General features: G+C 38.0%; 1 protein-coding gene across 1 annotated transcript in view; it reads right to left on the bottom strand.

Moving 5' to 3' along the window:
• sdk1a (sidekick cell adhesion molecule 1a) overlaps positions 1 to 21,351 on the bottom strand; it is a 249,518-nt gene that overhangs the window by 118,863 nt on the left and 109,304 nt on the right. Inside the window, exons 2-4 of the mRNA XM_041277684.1 lie at positions 19,500 to 19,659; positions 15,360 to 15,466; positions 14,767 to 14,914 (exon numbers count right to left, since the gene is read on the bottom strand). Of these exons, the coding sequence (XP_041133618.1) occupies positions 14,767 to 14,914; positions 15,360 to 15,466; positions 19,500 to 19,659 (415 nt within the window). The remainder of the gene's footprint in view (positions 1 to 14,766; positions 14,915 to 15,359; positions 15,467 to 19,499; positions 19,660 to 21,351) is intronic.

The following is a 21,351-nucleotide window of genomic DNA, read 5'->3' on the forward strand; positions in this document are numbered from 1 at the left end:
TGCAAGATTCATTTTTTTCCTTTATCCTAGCAACACAAATGTGACAGGAAAGGAAAGCTGCTTCTTTGCCCATGTGTCAGATAATGGGCTGCTTTGTTTTCATAGAAACTTTCCACACGAGAATATGCCCTCTGTTACACTGCATTCCCAGACAAAGGCAATCTGTAGATATGCAAACTTTGGCTGCTGGAGCTTGCCGTGTAATAAAATAAAGTGATCTAACAAACCAAAACATAAAGATATCACTGTATACAGTAAATGCCTCTGGTGAAAGTGCAATTTCTAAACCTGAGCATTTAAACCTGTGTACGTCAGATTGCAATTAGTTGTTAAAGGTTCACCTTTAAAAAAATTGCCCAGGTTGTGAAACCGTTTTAAGGTTTATTACGATTCAGTTGTGTTCACTATTTCACTGACTGGAATACAATTTTTCTATTTCAAATTGCAGTGTGCTTATCACTTCTTAACCACATCAAAGATGCACAGACCTCGAACAGAATTTGGGGATATTATATATCTTGAGGATTTTGATAATGGGTCCTGTGGTGTAAATGGAAATTGCATAAAGGTCATGAACCCGTACACTCTCACAATAATCTTAATCTCTCAATAATCTTAAATTACACTCTCTCAATCTTAAATTACTGTAGGACACATGCTTCCCAGACTACAAGTCCTACAATATTATAGTTGTGTGGATCATGCCAACGATAATCGGTTACAACTCGATAATTAAACAGCCTCTCCTCCCAGCATGTTTTTTTTTTTTTGGTGGCAAAGAAATCCTCTTCAGTTAAACTCAACAAATTTGGGTATTAATTTGGTGGATTACGGCTGCATATGGGAAAGGGATTGATAAAGAAAACAGTACAGCAGTTTCTTTCCTCGCTGATGCTCCAGATATAGGTGAATTTCGAAATGTTCTAGTCTTCAACAACGAATATAATCCCACAAAACAGCTCAACAAGCAGTGTTTTATTTAATGTATAGACAAGGAAACTATACATATGAAGTGCTAAGAAAACTGAACCAGCACACGACAAAAAAATAAAAAGATAAAACGTTTCAGTAAGATAGATTCTCATTTGCATATATTTGCCTTGTACTGCATACTAAAGGAGTGAGTGCTTCTGCTTTAGGCAATACAGTTTCTGCATGGATTGAGGTTCTAATTGGTTGTAATTAAAAACTGATACACACACACTCACACAGAGCAATATCATGTCACAATCTTGGTTTAGAAAGCTTGGAAGCACTCTAAAAAAAAAACAGTTATTGAAGCAAATACCCCTTTTCCATGGTGACAACCTCTGTACATACAGTAAACAAGACAAACAAATGTTCTGACTGATGCTCCGATCCATATTTAACAATTGTGATTGCACATTATATCACGGTTCAAATAGCCGCCCTGTGTACAGCAGATACAATCCATGAGAACCTAAATTAGATTGATCCCCCCTTAGCCATGTAAACAATCAAGGACAGCTATTCTCTTCATCTCCAGTGGCTGTTTATGATCGAAAGAGCAAAAATCAATGCCTTTCAAGAGAAGACAACATCAGCAATCTATCTGTAAGGAAACATTTCGTGCAAAAACCTTCCCTGTACATTTTTCTTTTCTTCCTTTACTTTTTGCACAGAACTCCCTGGGGTTTGACTGGATTGGAAGGCTCAAGCCAGGAACATCGGTGAGGATTAGCTGCGCTTTTAATGATCGGTCAATCGGGTAACCAAGGGCTGATCACTGTGTAATTAAGGATGTTTCTGATCACCCTGTTGGCCAAGGAAAATCTCATCGCAGCATATGTAACTCATTCAGTGAAATTTTCACTAAAGACAGTTATCCTAGTAAACAAAACTGAAACTGGAAGGTTTTTATTTCTATGAATGTTTATAGTTCATTGGTTATAATATAGCATTAAGGAAGGTTTAGGGTTCACTGTGACAGCCTTTACAAAACCAAACACAGGCAAAAGGGCTTATTAACCACACAGCACTAACAACAGCCATATCTCCTTGCAAGCCATAGAGGAATATGCATATATATATATATATATATATATCTATATCTCTATATAAGAAAACAAAAGGACAAAAAAAAAAAAAAAAAACAGAGAACAAACACACTATAATATCTACTATTATACCGTCTTATTTTATATATATATATATATATATATATATATATATGTGTGTGTGTGTATATATATGTATATATCTATATCTATATATATATATATATATATATATATATATATATATATATATATATATATATATATATATATTGGAATGTGGTAGTAAGGTCACCTACTAGAGGATAAATTTTCACAGGGGTAAGAACACGTTGATCTCCATTGTTAGAAAAAATTCCCTTCGAAAAGTGTTGTCTCTATCTTTTGTTTCTATTTATTCGGGTGGGACTATGTTGTTTATTATTGGTTGTTCTTCGTTCTCTATAAGGGCTTCTGTCCTCTCTGTTTTGGGTTTGGTTCTACGAGCTGTATCCCTTTTCTTGTGGTTTTCCTTTCGTTTACCCTTTCCGACCCGCCTCTTAAACCTAAAACCCCCCCCCTTTCCTGTCGCCCGTTCCTTTTCCCGCAGGGCTTATTGCATGTAGCCAGAAACGTACAACAAAGCCTGTATCTCCTTGCAGGATAAATATTATTATGTTAACTTACATGTGACAATATGAAAGATAAGATTACTGGAGGAATGTTCAATCCCAGTTGAGGTCACTTCTAAAAGGGAATGCATGTAGCAAAACTTTTACACACAAGTAGGGTCCACTTTAAAATAACAACTGAAAATTCGAATGCAATCCAATTGTATTTATTTATTTATTATTCAACTAGCAAGAAAACATTCGTTCTGTCATTGTATCGTATCCTTGCCTTATGCAGTCCAGACGTGACTCTTTTGAGCTAAAACCAAAACTGAAGAAACAATTATGACTGCATCACATCTTCTAGACCACTGGCTCTCAACCGGGGGTGTGCAGCTCCCTAGGGTTCCTTGAAGAGGTTTCAAGGGGTCCTCCAAAAATAAACCAGAGAATGTATTTTATTTTTAGTGGAAGTGGAGATATACCTCAACCACAGTGCGTAATTTTGCTCAAGAATTGTCCATTGAACAGTCGAAATCCTCCAAATTACATTTAAATTACCAAGCATGAAATACATAAAATAAAGCAACATTCATTTTTTGAGCGAAAGGCTAAGGAACTGCTTGGTATTAAAGCTGTAATGAAATCCACAACTACCGCGGATAAAAAAAAAAAGCTTGCAGTGTCATTGCTGAGGGGTTGATAACGGCGTGTGCCACTGAAATTGTAAAGGAAATGTTTGGAGAGCAGAAGGCCAAGGAACTTGCAAAAATACCAATGTGAAATGACACGCTCAAACGGCAGACTGCTTTTGTGTCAGTAGACAGAGTTTTTCAGTGCACTGAACAGCCGCGTGACAATGACTTTGCTATACAACTCAATGAATCCACAGACATTTCTAAAATGTCCTATTTACTCGCCTATGTTCGGTATATGTGTCAGGGATGGAAATAAGACTTCCATTGCATAGCAGTTTGATCCATTCTTGGTTTTAGTAGTATAAGTTTAATAAGACAAACCTGAACTTGTTCACTCTGGTGCTAATCAAGCTTGTAAGACCTGGAAAGCGAAACTGCTATGCAATATAGAGATCCCTGTCTGTAAATAATGTGTGTGCTTTGGTGGTTTTTAGCAGTGATGGGATTAATCCCCAATCTGCCAACATACAGTGGCTATAGAAAGTCTATACCCCCTTTCAAATTGTTCTCCTTATGTTGCCTTATAGCCTGGAATTAAAATGCATTAAAATAGTTTTTTTTTTTTTTTTTTCACATTTATTTAGTACATCCTACCTCACAACTTCCAAGTGAAAAAAAAATATTCTAGAAAATGTGTAGAAAATTAATTAAAAATAAAAACTGAAATAGCTTGGTTGGATAAGTGTCCACTCCCCTTGTAATAGCAATCCTAAATTAGCTCAGGTGTAACCAATCGCCTTCAAAATCACACACCAAGTTAAGAGGCCTCCACCTGTGTTAAATTGTAGTGATTCACATGATTTCAGGATAAATTCAGCAGTTCCTGTAGGTTCCCTCTGCTGGGCAGTGCATTTCAAAGTAAAGACTCAACCATGATCACCAAGGAGCTTTCAAAAGAATTCTGGGACAAAGTTGATGAAAGGCACAGATCAGGGATGGGTATAAAAAAAAATATCAAAGGCCTTGAATATCCCTTGGAGCACGGTCAAGATGATTATTAAGAAGTGGAAGATGTATGGCACCACCAAGACCCTGCCTAGATCAGGCTGTCCCTCCAAACTGGATGACCGAGCAAGAAGGAGACTGATCAGAGGGGCAAATGGCAACTTTGCAAGAGTTACAGGCTTTTATGGCCAAGACTAGTCAAACTGTGCATGTGACAACAATATCCCAAGCACTCCACAAATCTGGTCTGTATGACAAGGAGGAAGCCATTACTCAAGAAAGCCCACCTTGAATCCCAAGTATTAACTCAGGGGGGTGGAGACTTATCCAATTATGATCTTTCAGTTTTGTATTTTTAATATATAAATTTTTCTCACACACATACTATACTATATATATATATATATATATATATATATATATATATATATATATATATATATATATATATATATATATATATATGTTCTTTAGTTCTAATTTAAGACGCTGTAGTGTAAACTGAAGGTCTGTGTCTCTCACTGTAAGACCGAGTCTGTCTTGCCTTACTCTCTAGGTAAATGTGTGCCATGAACAACCTCATTGATGTGGTTATTAGCATGCAGTTTCATAATTACACTAAGTAGAATTGCTGCGAATTATTGCTGCAGGCTCGGAACGTCCATAACGCCACCAGTGGTGTATTGTGTGATCTCATTAGTATTACACACAAAAGCATGTTTTTCAGCTCGGCACATTGGAAACGACGGTACTCGATCCTTCTACTTTTTAAAAACAAAAAATGATTGACCTGTAATTCTATTTTTCTTTCAAAGTGCTTTTCAATTGGACAGCATGATTTATTCATGAGTTTAAAGGTATGCATAATTCACTCTTTACTCACTCAATAAATGGATTTCTGGATTAATTGAAATAATGAATAGTTAATGCTTAAACCGATAAAACAAAGTAAGGCTGTATACTGTATCATCATGCATTATTACAATTTACATGCTTTTATAATAGTGGGGCTTTGTCCCTCATATATGTGAATGTTGTGTAATTTCTGAACATTGTTTTCTGCAGATGAGGTTCTCTGGCCCTTTCCAACTGTACAAGCCCATTACTGATTGGGTCTCATAGCAGATTTGAGACAAAGGAGATAACATCTGTGACAGAGAACAGTAGACATGCTTTACCAAGGTGTTGCTCATTTTATTCCTGTATTATATACTGTCATTTTTGATTAAATAAGGTTTCATGTTTGTCACCATAAAGGAGATAAAGAAAAAAAAAAAAAAAAAAAAACCAAACACAATCACACTAATGAATGATGTCTAAACAATACCTTTTTTTTATCAAAGGAATAACAATAATAAAAAAATAGCTAAAATATAACTAACAAAAACGCTAAGAAAAAGTGATTAATTTGCAATAGCTGAAACACTTAAAAACTAATATCCCAGGGTTCAAACTTGATGTACAATTTAAAAGTGGTAGATTAAAAAAATTATAATAATAAAAGGTTGTTGGATTTGATTACATCGCGTAAAACAAACGACTCAATCTGCAAAAGTAAGCAATTCTGTGATATATCATACAGGACAGGTTGTAAATCTGTGAACAATTGTAATTTTTTCGCAATAATGTAGTTTCATAAATTCCATAATTTTACTTGCAAGAATATTATACAACACTCTAATACATAAAGCTGTGAGACATGGTCGCTGACTCCAGTAACCAAGCTATATTTTCCAAAATACATTTTTGGTGCATAATTCACTCAGGGTGCTAATGTGACACTGTTTAGGGTTCAGCTGTAATTATTGAGATCTGTAAAAACTTACCAGAAGCACACATTGCTTCATTGCAGCCCTGTGAAACATGTGCATGTTAGAATAAAAAGATAGCCTTACATCCACGCCAAGAAATCACAAGAACAGCTAAACGTGTGTCTTAAATAAAATCAAATACAAAATAAACACAAATGTGCTAAAGCCTGCAGACTACTGGCAAAGCACTCTTTGGTTGGATGATTCTGAAAGGAATGTGTTTAATGAAAAATAAAACATAGCCTCCAGCAATCTGTGCCTGCATTGAGCCCTAGGTTTGCTACGGCAGTAATGTCAGCTTATCCTGTCTTTCCACATTCTCCTGGTGATTTACCGAGACAACTCTTTCATGCCTTTAAGAAATGCATAACTCATTCAGTACACCCGAGAACAAAGGCAATGAGGAGCCTGGGTGATTGTGGAACCTGGACTCATTTTAGAAGTTCTAAATTGGAATTAGAACTTTGACAAAAAAAAAAAATACACTGTTTCATTCGGATAAAGAATGTGTTATAAGACCAAATGTAAAGGCACTTGATTGCCACAAGGGCATCAAAGGAAACCAGTCACCTTTTTCACTCTGGGAATACAAGTTTACAGTAATGCAAATTGATGAAAGACGCATACGATAATACTGCTAGATGGCTTGGGGTACATGATGAGCGAGTGACACGTAGACAAGACTGTGCACTATGGCTTGTGCCGTGCCAAATGTACTTTCTTCACAGCACCAGCTTACCTGGAAAACATTTTCAGAATGTCCCATAGGAAACCAGGGGAACAGCAGAAGGAATCAGAAGTTTGATCACATTTTCAGAACAGACTGCTGCCTGTCTGCCCACACACTTGTGCTGTATTGGTGATTTGGTTCCTTGCAACAAGAAATACATGTAAAGTTATCACTTAAAAAAAAGCATCACATTCTGTCTAACTAGTCATTTGCTGTGTGCCATACGCAGTCGGTAACAAATAACTTTTAAGGGTAACGTCTTTGATTCCTACAAGTGAGAGATGCCTAAAAGAACATATGGATTTCTGCTGTAACTTACTACTGTTTTGCTTTTTAAATGCAGACTTTGATTCATACAGATACTAAGGTACAGTCTGGCTGCCACAAAATAGAAATCTGTATATATGGCTCTAAGGTTGGGAGAGCTCAGTTAATGAAGGACAACTATTAGGTTTCCTTAGCAGCCTTCTGCTTGATCATTGTGAGGCTAACAACCTTCACAAGGATTGTACACATCACTAGTTGTAAAGTTGATGACAGTCATATCCAGCACTTAACAGCATACAAATGTGTCACTACTAATTTTTCTTTCTAACATAAATTGCATGCTTTAGCATCATTCGCTTCATGTTTGCCATTATACTGTACCATTCTCAAGATTAGATCAATATGACATTTCTGTGTAACCATGCTAAAACTGTGATTAAGGGCTTTGTCTGCATTCAGCCCTGCAATTTATGACAATCACACTAGGAATGAGATCATAATGAAAAGTCCACCGGTACAAATTACTTGGCATCCATCACCTGAGGTCCTACATATCTCTTTCACATTTTACTCTGTAAAATGTTAAGAAATACATTTTCCACGTTACAAAAGAATCAGCCAGAAGTTAACTGAACACAAAGACATCTCCCACTTATACCCTAATATCTTACTGATTTAACAACTTTTACTCTTTGTTATTATTGAACTAATTCTGAGTCCTGAAAAACAAGATGCAGGGATAACTGAGAGCTGACAGATGAAAAATAAACAAACAAACAAGAAAAAAGAAATGCAAAATAAATAAAACACGATAAACTTTTTAGTTTGACTGCTGTCTCAGCCTCAATTTCTGTGCTTATTGAACTGAGGTGTCATAAAATTACAAGACAGCCCTTTTCTTTCGGTCTCTATGGAGGAAACAAAAAGATGATTTGTAATCTTTGTTAGCATTCCTCAAGAGCTGCAATTAGGCACAGAAGAACACTAAACATGCCTCTTCCATCACATTGCCAATTAAAACCCTCCTCATTAAAGTGGGAGCAGCTCAGACAGACAGGCTGTTTTATTCACTTCATGCTCATGTTCCCTTCATGGCTGTTTGTGAATCAGCAACACTGCAGGACTCCTATACTGACAGAAACACAAGCCAGCCAGCAACAAGATCCCCCAGGCATCTGGGTCTTTCAATGGCTTTTGAATGAAAATGAAAGTCTTCTTAGCATGTCCATTCTTTCAGCAAACATCTGCAAACACCCAAGCAATGTTTATTGTGCTAATTATACCAACAGTAGAATTCTTCTTCCCCTCTGGCAATAAAAAGATATGAAGCTATGATCTTGAAGGACAGAACCATATAAATATGATGAATGGTATTACAAGGTAAGCCCAGCTGTCTGATAATTGTTTAAACCACTTTACTACACGAAACCTAAGTAATTGACAAGTCATCCATCCATAACACTCAATCACACATTTTTACTAATATCGAGCTGACTTTTCTATAACAGTTTCATCAAAGAATTGAAGAAAGTCCTTCCACAGCGATGACACCTCATTGTATAAACAAATGGTCAAGAGACAGGACAAGACTTTTTGAATATATGTTATTTAATAAGTAGTATTAGCAACGAAAATATATGTACATTAAAAGCAGAGAAGTTAACATGTTAACACGTGTTGACATCAAACCTAAAGTTAAAGCATAACTCTATAAGCAGACAGAGAAACTTTAAAAAGTATTATTATGAACATGTCAGATCAATCCAACAGCAGAATTTCAAAATCCTGTGCTCCACATCATAACAAAAAATGAACAGTACACTCATGCACGCACTTTTTATTAGAATAAGGCTAATAGAATTTGAAAAAAAAATTGAAAGAAAGAAAGGCAATTTTGTTTTGTTGTTTTGTTGATGTAATGGCTGCTCTTAGTTTGACAGTAAGGCTGATGAACAATTCAGTTTAAATAGCTAATTGCTTGGCTGAAGAAAAGCAGAGTGCACCAGACTGCTCCACGTATGATTTTGACAGATCTCGAGTTCAGGAACTTTAATTTTATTCACAACCAGCACTCTCCATGTTGAGAATCAAGTATTGGTCAAGTATACACATCGTAAGATGAGTGAAGAGGAACAACAACAACTGATGTCCCAGATGGTCTTTTCTAATCCACCATAAATCACAAATGTTTCACAACATTCTAAATTTACCTTATAACTTACAACTTTTACAGTAAATTACCAATTAATGAGCAAAGAAAACCCGAAATGAGAACTAATATATATATATATTTTTTTGGAAGAGCTATTTTGAAAACTGCACATCAAGAAACATGCAGCATGCAGTGTTGCTGTTGTCCTTGTCAGCATTTTTAGCCTTCTCAACAGAAACAGTTCCTAATGCCGCACACTGCATTAAGAGACTACCGACTGAATCACAGTTGTGGGGGGAGATGTGAGTCATGTGACTTAGCTTGCCTAGCATTATGGGACTTCCGGATCGACGACACCCCTGAGTGTCAACTACAAATATGCCGACTAATTTTAAATTTTTTTTTTTTTTTTTAAAGATGCCGTGAAAGTTCTCACAGCTTTTCTGTCACTCCACCTGGCACCCTCTGAATCATTTTCTTCCTTTAAAAAACACCTTTTTCTAGCTGCACCAAAACAGATGGCACCACTTCTCAGTGTAGACGAACACAGAGTTTTTTATCTACTGCTGTTGTTTTATCAATGTTTTTTTATTTTTATTATTTACACCAGGTAACACCACAGCAGTAAATATTAGATTTGGTCACAGGGATGGTTGCCAGGGGTGTTTATTGAGACTACAGTAAAATATTGCTTTTTTATTTTTAATTAGTCCTGGTAAGAAACAAAGTGAAACTTTCTTAGTCGGAGAAAAAAAAAAACTTGTGTTGACAGTTCCTATTTTGAGTAACTGTTAACTCCCAATTAGTTCAACCACACATCTGAAACTTGCAGCTTCTTCTCCAGCTTGAGTGCAAATGTGTTAATTTCTTACATTTTATCAAATGAATTAAACTAACAAGGAAAGACCACAGGATGCAGTGCTCAGATCTTTATAATTATGTCCTCCTATTATATTCTCCACAAACACATATATTTCCCAGTTGGGAACATTGTCACCGGGTGTGAACAGGCTATCAGGAACTACATGCTGCATGATATTTACTCAACGCTCTAAGCTTCTGCTCACGTAGAATTAGTTTGTCTCAATTTCATGTAAATTGAAAAAACACAAAAAACAGACCAGTCCTGCTCACTACATTTTAGAGTCAGATTAAATTCAGAGTAACACTTTACATTATGCGTCTCTAATTACTGTGTATTTACACAGTCTGTACATGTGTGCTTACACATAACTGCAATGTTATTTGTGCACGGTTACACTGTACCTAAATGTGTGAAATATTTTTGAATGATATACATAAGTGCACATTTGTATCAGAAAAAGATTAGGGGGGGTTTGGGTTAGGGTTATAGCGTGCAAAAAGATTTACACATGAAGTGCATTGTAACTATACATACTAACATTTACTAAACTACTATGTAAATACACAATATTTAGTGAGAAAACGAAAAAAAAACATTACCCCTGGAACTGCCAGCTGCATCATGATCAATGCAGTGCTAGGACAAGAACAGAAAGGGCTTCAAAGCAAGGGTGTTAGTGCTTTATAAATCAGGGACACATGAAGCCCACTGACAATACAGTGCAAATGAGCTGCCATGTTGAATGAAGTCATAATTAAAAGTCATACTTTAAATAATCCTTATTCTCCCTGGCTTCATTGACATTTAAATTAATTGAAATATCTTGTATTTGAAGCAGTTTGCCGATTACCTCAAAGGGACTTCTCAGTGTAAATACTGTTGTGCTGCAGAATAAGGGCAATTTAATTACCAAGATCCAATACAGACGATGTCAGCTTTTTCTCAAACAAAAAACAAACCAAAAAAACAACATAATCAACAAACTTACTACATAAAACTGTGAATAGATCAAACATGATAATATGGGGGTAAGAACAAGTTACAGAAATACATGTTATTTGTGATGCTGTGATTAAGGCAAAACATATATAAATATTTTTAAGAGAGAAAATATAGATTTAATTAGTTAAAAGTTGACAGATTGGCATGCATTTAATGTGTCTACAACAATTCTATTAATATATTATAAACGCAGTATAATTAAAACATATTGAACAATTTTAGACTCTCCTTTGCGAACAGAAGTTGCAGGAGCACGTGTGGAAACACAAAGAGAGCCACACAGACAGAAATACGTCTTCTGATTTACAGCATACAAGGCTGATTGTGCACGACCTCCTAATTCAAACCGATACCTACTGTAGCGGATAAAACTTGTGCTACATCAATTATTCCCGAAATTAATGATGAATATATTAGATTTTCTGCCTGTACTTTCAAAATAATTAACTAAGGGATCTGTCATCGGCCACCAGTGGATTGATTTGTGACCCTTCATGTTACTCTAAATGGCTATTGATCTTTTGCAGTATAGTCTCTTACAATTAATCTGCACCTGTCGGGGCTGTTAACACCATCAGCCTATATCACTTGCAATGTAAAACCCATTTTACTAAATTCTGTGAAATTTTATATTTCCATCTGCTGCAGCTGTTCCTCTAAATAAATAAATTCCTTTAGTCACATTAGCTCAGGCCAATTCAATGGTGGCATCATACCTAATGCTACAGTATAGGTTTGTCTGTGGGTCATACTGGTACCTCTGGTTGGCTGAGGTCACAGGTTAAAGCCATTGACTCAGTTTGGTAAATCTTGACTGCCTTTATGTGTCAGGAGCACTAAACATTCTGAACAACCTAGACCTTTGAGAAATGAACAGCTGCCAGCTACCCTTTCCTTAACTACGCCAATATACTGGACGGTCTGTGTCTTGGTCTACTGAATTGAGTAATAAAAGAGAGTGTTATAACCTTATTGAGATTCTGCTGCAGTCAGAAGGCTGATGTGTGACTTCTACTGTGGGGAGCTGGACTCTCAAGAGGTGGAACATTGAAACAATGCAACAGAGAGAAATGTTACCTTAGTTATATTAACCAAGCGTCATCATACTCGAGTCACATCAACTCAGCAACTGGAAACAGTCCAAACACAGGAAAAGTTTTGATCCGTGTGCTATCTCTGGCAGTGACAAGCGCTGACTGACAGCGGATTACCCAACACAATAGAACAAGATATCTTGTTTGGGACATTTTGACATTTATTATGACATCCTGGTGTAGGTTTGACATTCCAAAGAGAATGTTTGGGGCGATTCTAAAAGTCACTTTTAACAGTTTGCAGTGCTATTGTGGAAAGAATTTATTATTACATATAATAAATATATTATATATATTTGTACTTAAGTAGCCTTTTAAACAAGAATTAAAAAAATCTCATCTAAAATGATAAATATGTTCTACTTTGGATATTGTCGGGGCTACAGGCCTTATAAATATATAAAAATGTATCTGAAATAGCTTGGTTAGATAAGTGTCCACCCGCCTTGTAATAGCAATCCTAAATTAGCGCAGGTGTAACCAATCACCTTCAAAATCACACACCAAGTTAAGTGGCCTCCACCTGTGTTAAATTGTAGAGATTCACATGATTTCAAGATAAATTCAGCAGTTCCTGTAGGTTCCCTTTGCCGGGTAGTGCATTTCAAACCAAAGACTCAACCATGAGCACCAAGGTGCTTTCAAAAGAACTCTGGGACAAAGTTGTTGAAAGGCACCGATCAGGGGATGGGTATAAAAAAAAAATAATCAAAGGCCTTGAATATCCCGTGGAGCATGGTCAAGACGATTATTAAGAAGTGGAAGCTGTATGGCACCACCAAGACCCTGCCTAGACCAGGCTGTCCCCCCAAACTGGATGACCGAGCAAGAAGGAGACTGATTAGAGGCTACCAAGAGGCCAATGGCAACTTTACGAGCTACAGGCTTTTATGGCCAAGACTGGTCAAAGTGTGCATGTGACAACAATATCCCAAGCACTCCACAAATCTGGTCAGTATGGTACGGTGGCAAGAAGGAAGCCATTACTCAAAAAAGCCCACCTTGAATCCCGTTTGAAGTATGCAAAGAAACACTCCGTAGCCATGTGGCAAAAAATTTTGTGGTCTGACAAAACTAAAACGGAACTTTTTTGCCTAAATGCAAAGTGTTATGTTTACCCAACACAGCGCATCACTCAAAGAACACCATTCCTACTGTGAAGCATGGTGGCGGCAGCATCATGTTATGGGGATGCTTCTCATCGGCAGGGACTGGGGCACTTGTCAGGATAGAAGGGAGAATGAATGGAGCAAAGTAGTCCTGGAGGAAAACCTGCTGCCCTCTGCAAGAAAGCTGAAACTGGGATAGAAGTTCACCTTTCAGCATGACAACGACCCAAAGCACACAGCCAAAGCTACACTGGAGTGGCTAAGGAACAAAAAGGTAAATGTCCTTGAGTGGCCCAGTCAGAACCCCAAACTAAATCCAATCGAAAATTTGTGGCATGACTTGAAGATTGCTGTCCATCAACTTGACAGAGCTTGAACAGTTTTGTAAAGAAGAATGGTCAAATACTACCATATCTAGGTGCGCAAGGTTGGTAGAGACCTATCCCAACAGACTCACAGCTGTAATTGCTGCCAAAGGTGCTTCCATCAAGTATTAATTCAGGCTTATCCAATTATGATCTTTCAGTTTTGTATTTTTAATATATCATTCCCCCTGAACAGTGTGAAGTATGGTGTGTAGATAAGTGGAAAACAAATCCTCCTTTAAATGCATGAAACTACATTCTGTTGTGTTTAATGTTATCTCCGTGGTGGAAGACGAATGGTGGCATTAGCTACTGCGGTTTCAGGTAGCGTGTTGTTCTATTGTTTGGGTCTCCCACATGTTAAGTTTCATTGTTCCTTATAGCACAAGGCAGGAGGATAAAACATTTGCCCCCTGACACAACACCAGTATGAATGACATTTCACATTAGAAAACTCTTTTCTTGCTCGTTTCCAATTGAACGTTGACTGTGCCGTGGTGTTTCTGTTCGAATGTTGAGAAACGTTATTAAACATTGTAAAGATAAGGCTGAGCTTTGATTTGCTGCCGCTCAAAAAAAAAAAAAAAGGTTTTAAATAAGAATAAGCACAACAATAATGGAGAATTGGACCTACCTTGGTGTGTGGGGAACTGTAAATTATTGTAAAAAAAAAAAAAATGGGAATAAAAGACTGCCTTGTCAATGTTAATTGTATTTTTTTTTCAGACAGGAAAAACATGTCAATGCTCCCTTGCTAACTTGTATATTTAGCCAGCCTTTGTCCTTTCATGTGCATTTCACTGAGGTTGCTGCCTTTCTGTACCAATAAGGCACAAACCACTTTCCAAGCATTACGCAATGTGGGTAGATCCCTGCCAATTAAGGGCAATTTCCTTAAAAAAATAAAAAAATAAAAAATAAAAAACTCTCTATGCGAACTGTGTTATTAAAGCAAGTTCATAAGCTTCTGAGGCAATTATAGGAAAATAGATGAAAGCTGCTGAATGCAAGGGAGAACAGACCTGATCACATCATAATAACCTGTGGCTCCAGTGCTGTCAAATGGCTCTCCCAAGACTTGCATGATTACGTTAGTAATTGGTCATTAGGTCATACTCACATCCTGCCGCTGGGGATTATCTTATAGCCGTCCCTGAACCATGTCACCTCAGGACGGGGGTAGCTGCTGATGACTGGGGAGTTCAGTACCGCTGCCTTGCCTTGAGACACCGTCTTTCTTTGGTCTCCCTCTACAAAGTTACCCATATCTAAAGAAAACATTGAGGAAATTTACTCATCTCTCCCACCATCAGCTAGAATACCTGCTTGTGCTAACTTCTCTTGGAGAATACCTACCTATTGGCTCTAACTTATCTTAGAGAATACCTGTTGATACTCTGTTGGTTATCTTAGAGTGGATATTGGCTATTTCTGTAAGTAGCATCTATGTTAAACAAAAACATAACTAAAAATTATCGCTATATATTAATATTTGCTTTTTCGCAAGGTAGTTATTATTTTCAACGGTTTCAAAATCGGCCAAGCTAGGAATTAAACAAGCAATTACAAGACACCCTGAATACTGCATGTAACTGTCACTGTATTACATGCCTGAAGATATCAGCCTTGCATGACAGCATTGAAAGGATATTATACAGGGAAATGGCGATGGAATAACAAACTGATCGCGTGACCACCTCTATTCACACTTACATGCTACTTGTACTTCTGCCTTCTTCTGCATCAGTGCACCCATCCTGTTCCTCACCACACACTGGTAAAACCCAGCATTCGAGCGCTGTAGCGATGGAATAATGTACCTGTGGAACAATCCAGAGAGAAAACCTGTGTCAGACATTCCCTTTAGCCCCAATACGAACTCTGCAAAAAAAAAAAAAAAAAAAAAAAAAAACCTACTGCAGTTTTAAAAGCTTTAGCATTTTCTCACCTCGCCAGGCTAAAATACAGTAACTATGTTCATCTTGACAAATAAGCACTACACATTGCTTTGTTTTGCAATTTACAATCACATGGGTGACAAGCATTTAAATTCTAGGTGTTTTATCTGAAACATGCATTTGGTTGCAACGGGTTATGAATGAGTTCAACTAGTGTACAGCCCAGTCTATGCGATCACAAAAAGGGCAAAACAAGCATACTGTAGGTATGAAAACAACAGTGGTTAATATGTTTTTCCAGTGCTTGAAATGAATCTCTTCCAAGGGATCATGCAAACTTTTCAAAGAGTTGATTGAGTATGATAGCACACCATTCTCCCCTACTGGGGAGGAACTCATTTAAAGCACAGACTCTAGCCTTTATTTATTTATTTATTTATTTTTTAAATGTTCCCAGTGTTTTAGATCCTACTACTTCATCTGATACTGTGTCAGTATATCACTTGTAAAGTGCTGCAACAAGATGGTGCTACCCTCCCTTGAAAACTGGATGACTCATGTCTAGAGTCTACTGTTGTCTGGAAATTTCAGTGCTGAAGTGTCACTGCAGTGTAACTACTGACAGGACAGCTCTTTCAGCCATGGGGCTCCTTTCCTGCAAAACTGGAGCAGCAAATAAAGATAAATCCTGAAAGGCTGAGAACCATCTCTTTGTATGTCTCTTTTCTGTTCTGCAACACCGAGCCTTTGTTTTTCAAATGCAGGGTTTTCCAGGGATCATGCTACACAAAACAACTTTCATGCACTTTATTTTGGCATCCGTTAAAGCAACACAATGTGACATTTTCAAGCAATTTCTCCATGTTCATAGTTCAAGCAACAAGATAAAAATGAAAAGTTTAAAACAACATGGGAAAAACGCCTTAAAATGTCACCCTAAACTGGTGATTATTAGTTGTTGCATTGTATTATTACCAAAAGACTAGAGATGTGAAAGACTAGTTTTAAATCTTTCACTTCTGTTTGCAGTATGAAATGCTATGAAAGGCTGTATAGCATTATTTAATTGAATGTTTCCTATCTTTATTTTTATTTAGAGTGCCCAATTATTTTACCCCGATTTCTCCCCCCCAATTAAGCATGTCCAAATATTTGTTCTCCTCACTGCAACAATTCCCCACACAGCTCAGGACAACTGAAGGTTCAGTGGATGTCCTCTGATCCCACGAACAAGCCAGTTTCCTCTTCTACACCCAGGAACTCGAGAGCAGATGTCAGCGAACTACTGGCCTCTGGAGGACAACGGCCAGTCAGCAGGTGTCTGTCTGAGCTCACTAGGCGCCTGGCAAGCCGGGTTTGTTGTAGCACGATGAACAGAAACAGACCCTGCCGGTTTTGCCATTCTAACCTGCAGGAGTGCCAGAGCAAATGTGACACTTCCTGTGTAATAACCAGCGAAAACCGACGACTTCTCACAGCCAGGACAGCTGTGCGCTTTTACTAACTGAGCCTCTCAGAGACCCATGTTTTCTATCTTTTGAGCCAAGGATGTCAACTTACTGTGCCTGTGTTGGTAACAGCATATTTCTTTTTTTCAACAGGCGTACTTCAAGCTAATTACAGTATATCATTACCCCTTTGTGGAAGGGGTGTGGGTAATTCACTGACCAGGAGACAGACAGGTGTAATTGAAAACACCACACAGGTGCCCAGTTTTATTTCAGGGGTGCGTTGGGTTTATTTAGCCCGCAGAGGGCGCTGTTGGTCCGTGGTCTGCTTACCAACTATGGTAAACAGAACCACGGGAATACCAAGCAATGGTAAACAGTCCAGGCGCACTCGCAGGTGCTTCAAAACAATACTGCAAAAATCGAAGGCACAAAGAAACGGAAAATAAAACAGTAACAAAACTACAAAGAAAAGGTGCTGCACTTTGCAGCAATATCCCGGTCGCTGCTGCCCGTGCGACCCGGATCACTGTCCTACGCTGCTGGCTACCTAGCCTGCTCAGCTATACTTATTCAGGGATCTGCCCCAGGGTTCCCCTCCCTCACTGTCTCGCTCTAAACCGCCGTTCTGTTCAGTCGTGGACCAGCGTTTCCGCGCACTCTGCATGTTTAAAAGGGCAGGCCTGAGGAAACAACAGAGCGTTAATTTATAGGGCTAACAATCTCCCAAGACGCGCCTCTCAGCCATTCAGAGAGGAGGAAAGTCCACACACCCACTTTCCCACCTCCCCGTGTCACTGCCATGACTCACAGGCGGTTGTTGGACGACTGCTGCCCTCTTCCTGCAGCCCTGTGAACACGCCAGCAGAGTCAGCACAGATCTCTCCCTGTTACACCCTTTTATACATCTTTCTCCATTGTGGAAATCTGTCATGCACAGATCATCCAAGAGGGATAACTAGAAATATTACTTAGGCATCAGCTCCACATAGACTTTTTATTTATTTATGTGCTATTTCAGTTTCCAACGCCAATTACAATACGCAACCCAAGAGCTTTTGGTATTTGTAACTGTCAGGCACACAAGAAAGGCTGTATAATTTGCAGCACAGAAAAATACGAACATACCAATTCTCAAACCACATAACCACCACTGCTCAACTAACTTAAATGTTGTTTTATTACTGGCAGTGAAATACATATCTTTCATTTCAGCTTTGCCTGTCTTTTATTCCAGCAAGTTTAGATCCCACACATTTACCAAATCCTTGGGATAAATGCACTTGAATAGGCTATTGATTTTGATATAAAATGATTGCACAACCGAATCCACTTATCGTGAAGTTCTGATTTGGTATGGAAGAACCTCCATTTATCCAAAGTGAATCTCAGTGGACATACTGTTAAATTGTTACATTTCTGGCTACAGTTATACTGTAAATAGGAAACCCACTGCTTAGGAGCAATATACATACCGTAGACTAATCATACTGTTTTAGTCAAGCAGATTTTTTGGATCAGACTGGCATTTGCAAACAGGTAAGTATAATAATGATAATTCAAGCTGTCACTGTCTTTGCCATTGCTGGCTAGTGATTGTGTTAAACAGCATCCAATCAATGACAAGAGCAGTACTGGATGGTTTTTATACATTATCTGAACAGAATGGCCATTACTGTACAGAGTTAGAAAGTTGAGACTTATATATAGTTACAGAAACTCATTACACCTATTGATGCAGAATGACAAATGATACTTATTTCTTAGAAGTTGAAAGAAATCATTCAGTTAAATATGCCCGGAAAGGTCTTTTTTGATCATCACAGAAAAGAACCTCTTACGTTAGGCCACTGAGAATAGTACAAGAAAAAAGCATGCCTCTTTTCACTGTGTGAATTGGATTTATTAAAATGAATCTCACTGATTCAATAAAGGAGTCAATGACAATGCTAGACCTGAACTATAAAAGGCAGTCAATGGTGGCAAAAACAACTTTAAAATAGATGCCTGTGTGCACAGCAACTTGTGTAATTTGTAATTTACATACATAATGCAGCACATTAATGCAATTTGCAGCAGGCTAATAAGAATACTAATTCTTCCTGTACACCAATTACTAGATTGTGAGCCATGGCTACTCCATTAGAGACTCCTGGCTGACAGATATTCTACTGTTTTAATGGCCTGAATGGTGGCAGATCATAACCCTGCTTTATCATGGCCCTCTTTCCTCCATTGTTTTCTGTATTCAGTGATGTTAATAAAGTGGTCTTAGATTTGCAAAGTTTTTTACTCAAAATTACCCAATGACATTATCAAACCAAAAATAATGCACTCAAGACATTGAATGTAGGTGTCTTGATAGTAGCCTTTCTGGACATTGTAGTTCTAGAATTTTCACCTGTCTGGATAAAAATAGTGCTCATAAGAATTAAGAGCAAAAAGCTTTGAGAACTTGTCCCGCGGTCCCCTATACGGTGGGTTACGGAGTTAAAGGAGCACATTACTTGTATTCAGGGGAGAAGGCGGTGATCTCTGTATCATTTAAAATCCACTTGAACTCCAGGGGCCAACTGCCCTCAGCCAGACAGGTCATAACCAAACGGTTCCCTTCGAGATGAACCTGAGGCTGGCCCGGCTCAGTCTTGAAATACGGGGCGACATCATCTGTAATACACAAAAAAAAACAATCACGGTTAAGGCCCAGTACTCACAAGGTGAACTGCAACATTGCTCCAGCTATGATGCTATAACTCTTTGTACTGCACAGATTAAAAAAAATAAAATAAAAAAAAAAGCTTTCCACAATTCATTTTTTATAGGCAAGCAACCGTTCACATGAAAGTCAGCTGTTTTGATTTTTTTTTTCTGGGATTGTTCTCAAGCTGTAGGCCCTCACAAGACCCCCATACTAAACAGAAGACTTGTTGGAGATGACCGCAGGACCTCCAAGGTGAACAGAGCGTAGTGATAATATTCCATGGAGTGGATACTTAGGAATTCTTAATATAGTTTTACAGTAAATCATCAAACAAACAAACAAACAAACAAACAAACAAAAAAAAAATATATATATATATATATATATATATATATATATATATATATATATATATATATACACACACATACACACACAGTTTGTCAACCCGCCCTATCAAGGAAATAAGAATCCGCCCTTAAATCCCTCACAAATCAGTTGTGTCATAAACAGTGCTGTCCATGGTGTACAGATGTACTGGTAAAGTGACAATGAAATTTATTAGGCCTTCATAAATCAAAGCTAGCAAATCAGGCCCGAGTCCAGCAGCAGAAGGATAAGAAATCTCAGCATGAACATGAGCAATCAGCTTGATTGGGACCTTTTATTACCAGCACCTGAATTTCTCAGGGTGAGTAACCTTTCCACGAAAGCTGCTAACGTTCCCTTCAAATCTTCCCGCTGTATCAAGACACCGCCCAAAATATGTTGAGCTCCAGTGCTTAATGACAGTACCAGTATTACAGTAAGGTTGTAATTCAATTTCTGCGTGACAACCCCCCCACCACCACCACCACCACCACACGGCACCAACCAACCCAACCCCACCTACACCCCCCCTTCATTTAGCAGGATTGATGGTCTCCAATAAGTGGGAAAAATTTCAGTCATCAGAACCTTATTTAATTTATTTGCAACTTGTAATAAATTTCAGTCATGCCAGGAAACCAATGCTTTACCTACACCATCCACATAATACATGTAATCTACTTGGCATTGTACTGCAGGGGAGCCGGGACCAGAATATTTATGCATTTCTTTTGAGAGAGAAGTCAGGTGAAAGAGCTCTGTATTGGCAAATAAACAACAGCTGTGAGCATGCTGTTCACTGTATCTGATGAAAGGAGATTTTGTGACTGTTATATTACTGGACCACCAACAATAGGGGAACATCAGTTGCAGAGGAGCTGCAGAGATTATTATTGCAGAGTTATCTATAAATATTCATAAGAAGTGCATGTAAAGGATGAAGCAAAGGACAAAGGACAGTTTAGTTTAAGTGTGTCGTACCATTTCGAGCTCCAGAAGCACAGCAGAACATTCTAATGTAACTGGGGTTGCTGCAAAACGTTCAAGACTAACTTCAGAGTCAGACGTCCTGGGAAGCTTAAAAGACTTTTACAGGCTTCTTTGAAGCTGAAAATCATTGATCCACTCAGAAATCAGGTGTCCACAGGAAACTAGCTGCAAGCTCAAGACAAGGCTTTTTGCCATTAAGACCACGGTCTGTCCCGTCCCTCTTTGTGGGATCATTTCACTCATTGTCTTTAATATTCTTAATGGAGTGTTTCCCTTGCTGTATGTACAACAAGTCCACG

This window comes from Polyodon spathula, chromosome 18, assembly GCF_017654505.1.
Source record: "Polyodon spathula isolate WHYD16114869_AA chromosome 18, ASM1765450v1, whole genome shotgun sequence".
In the NCBI taxonomy this organism is placed as follows: domain Eukaryota; kingdom Metazoa; phylum Chordata; class Actinopteri; order Acipenseriformes; family Polyodontidae; genus Polyodon; species Polyodon spathula.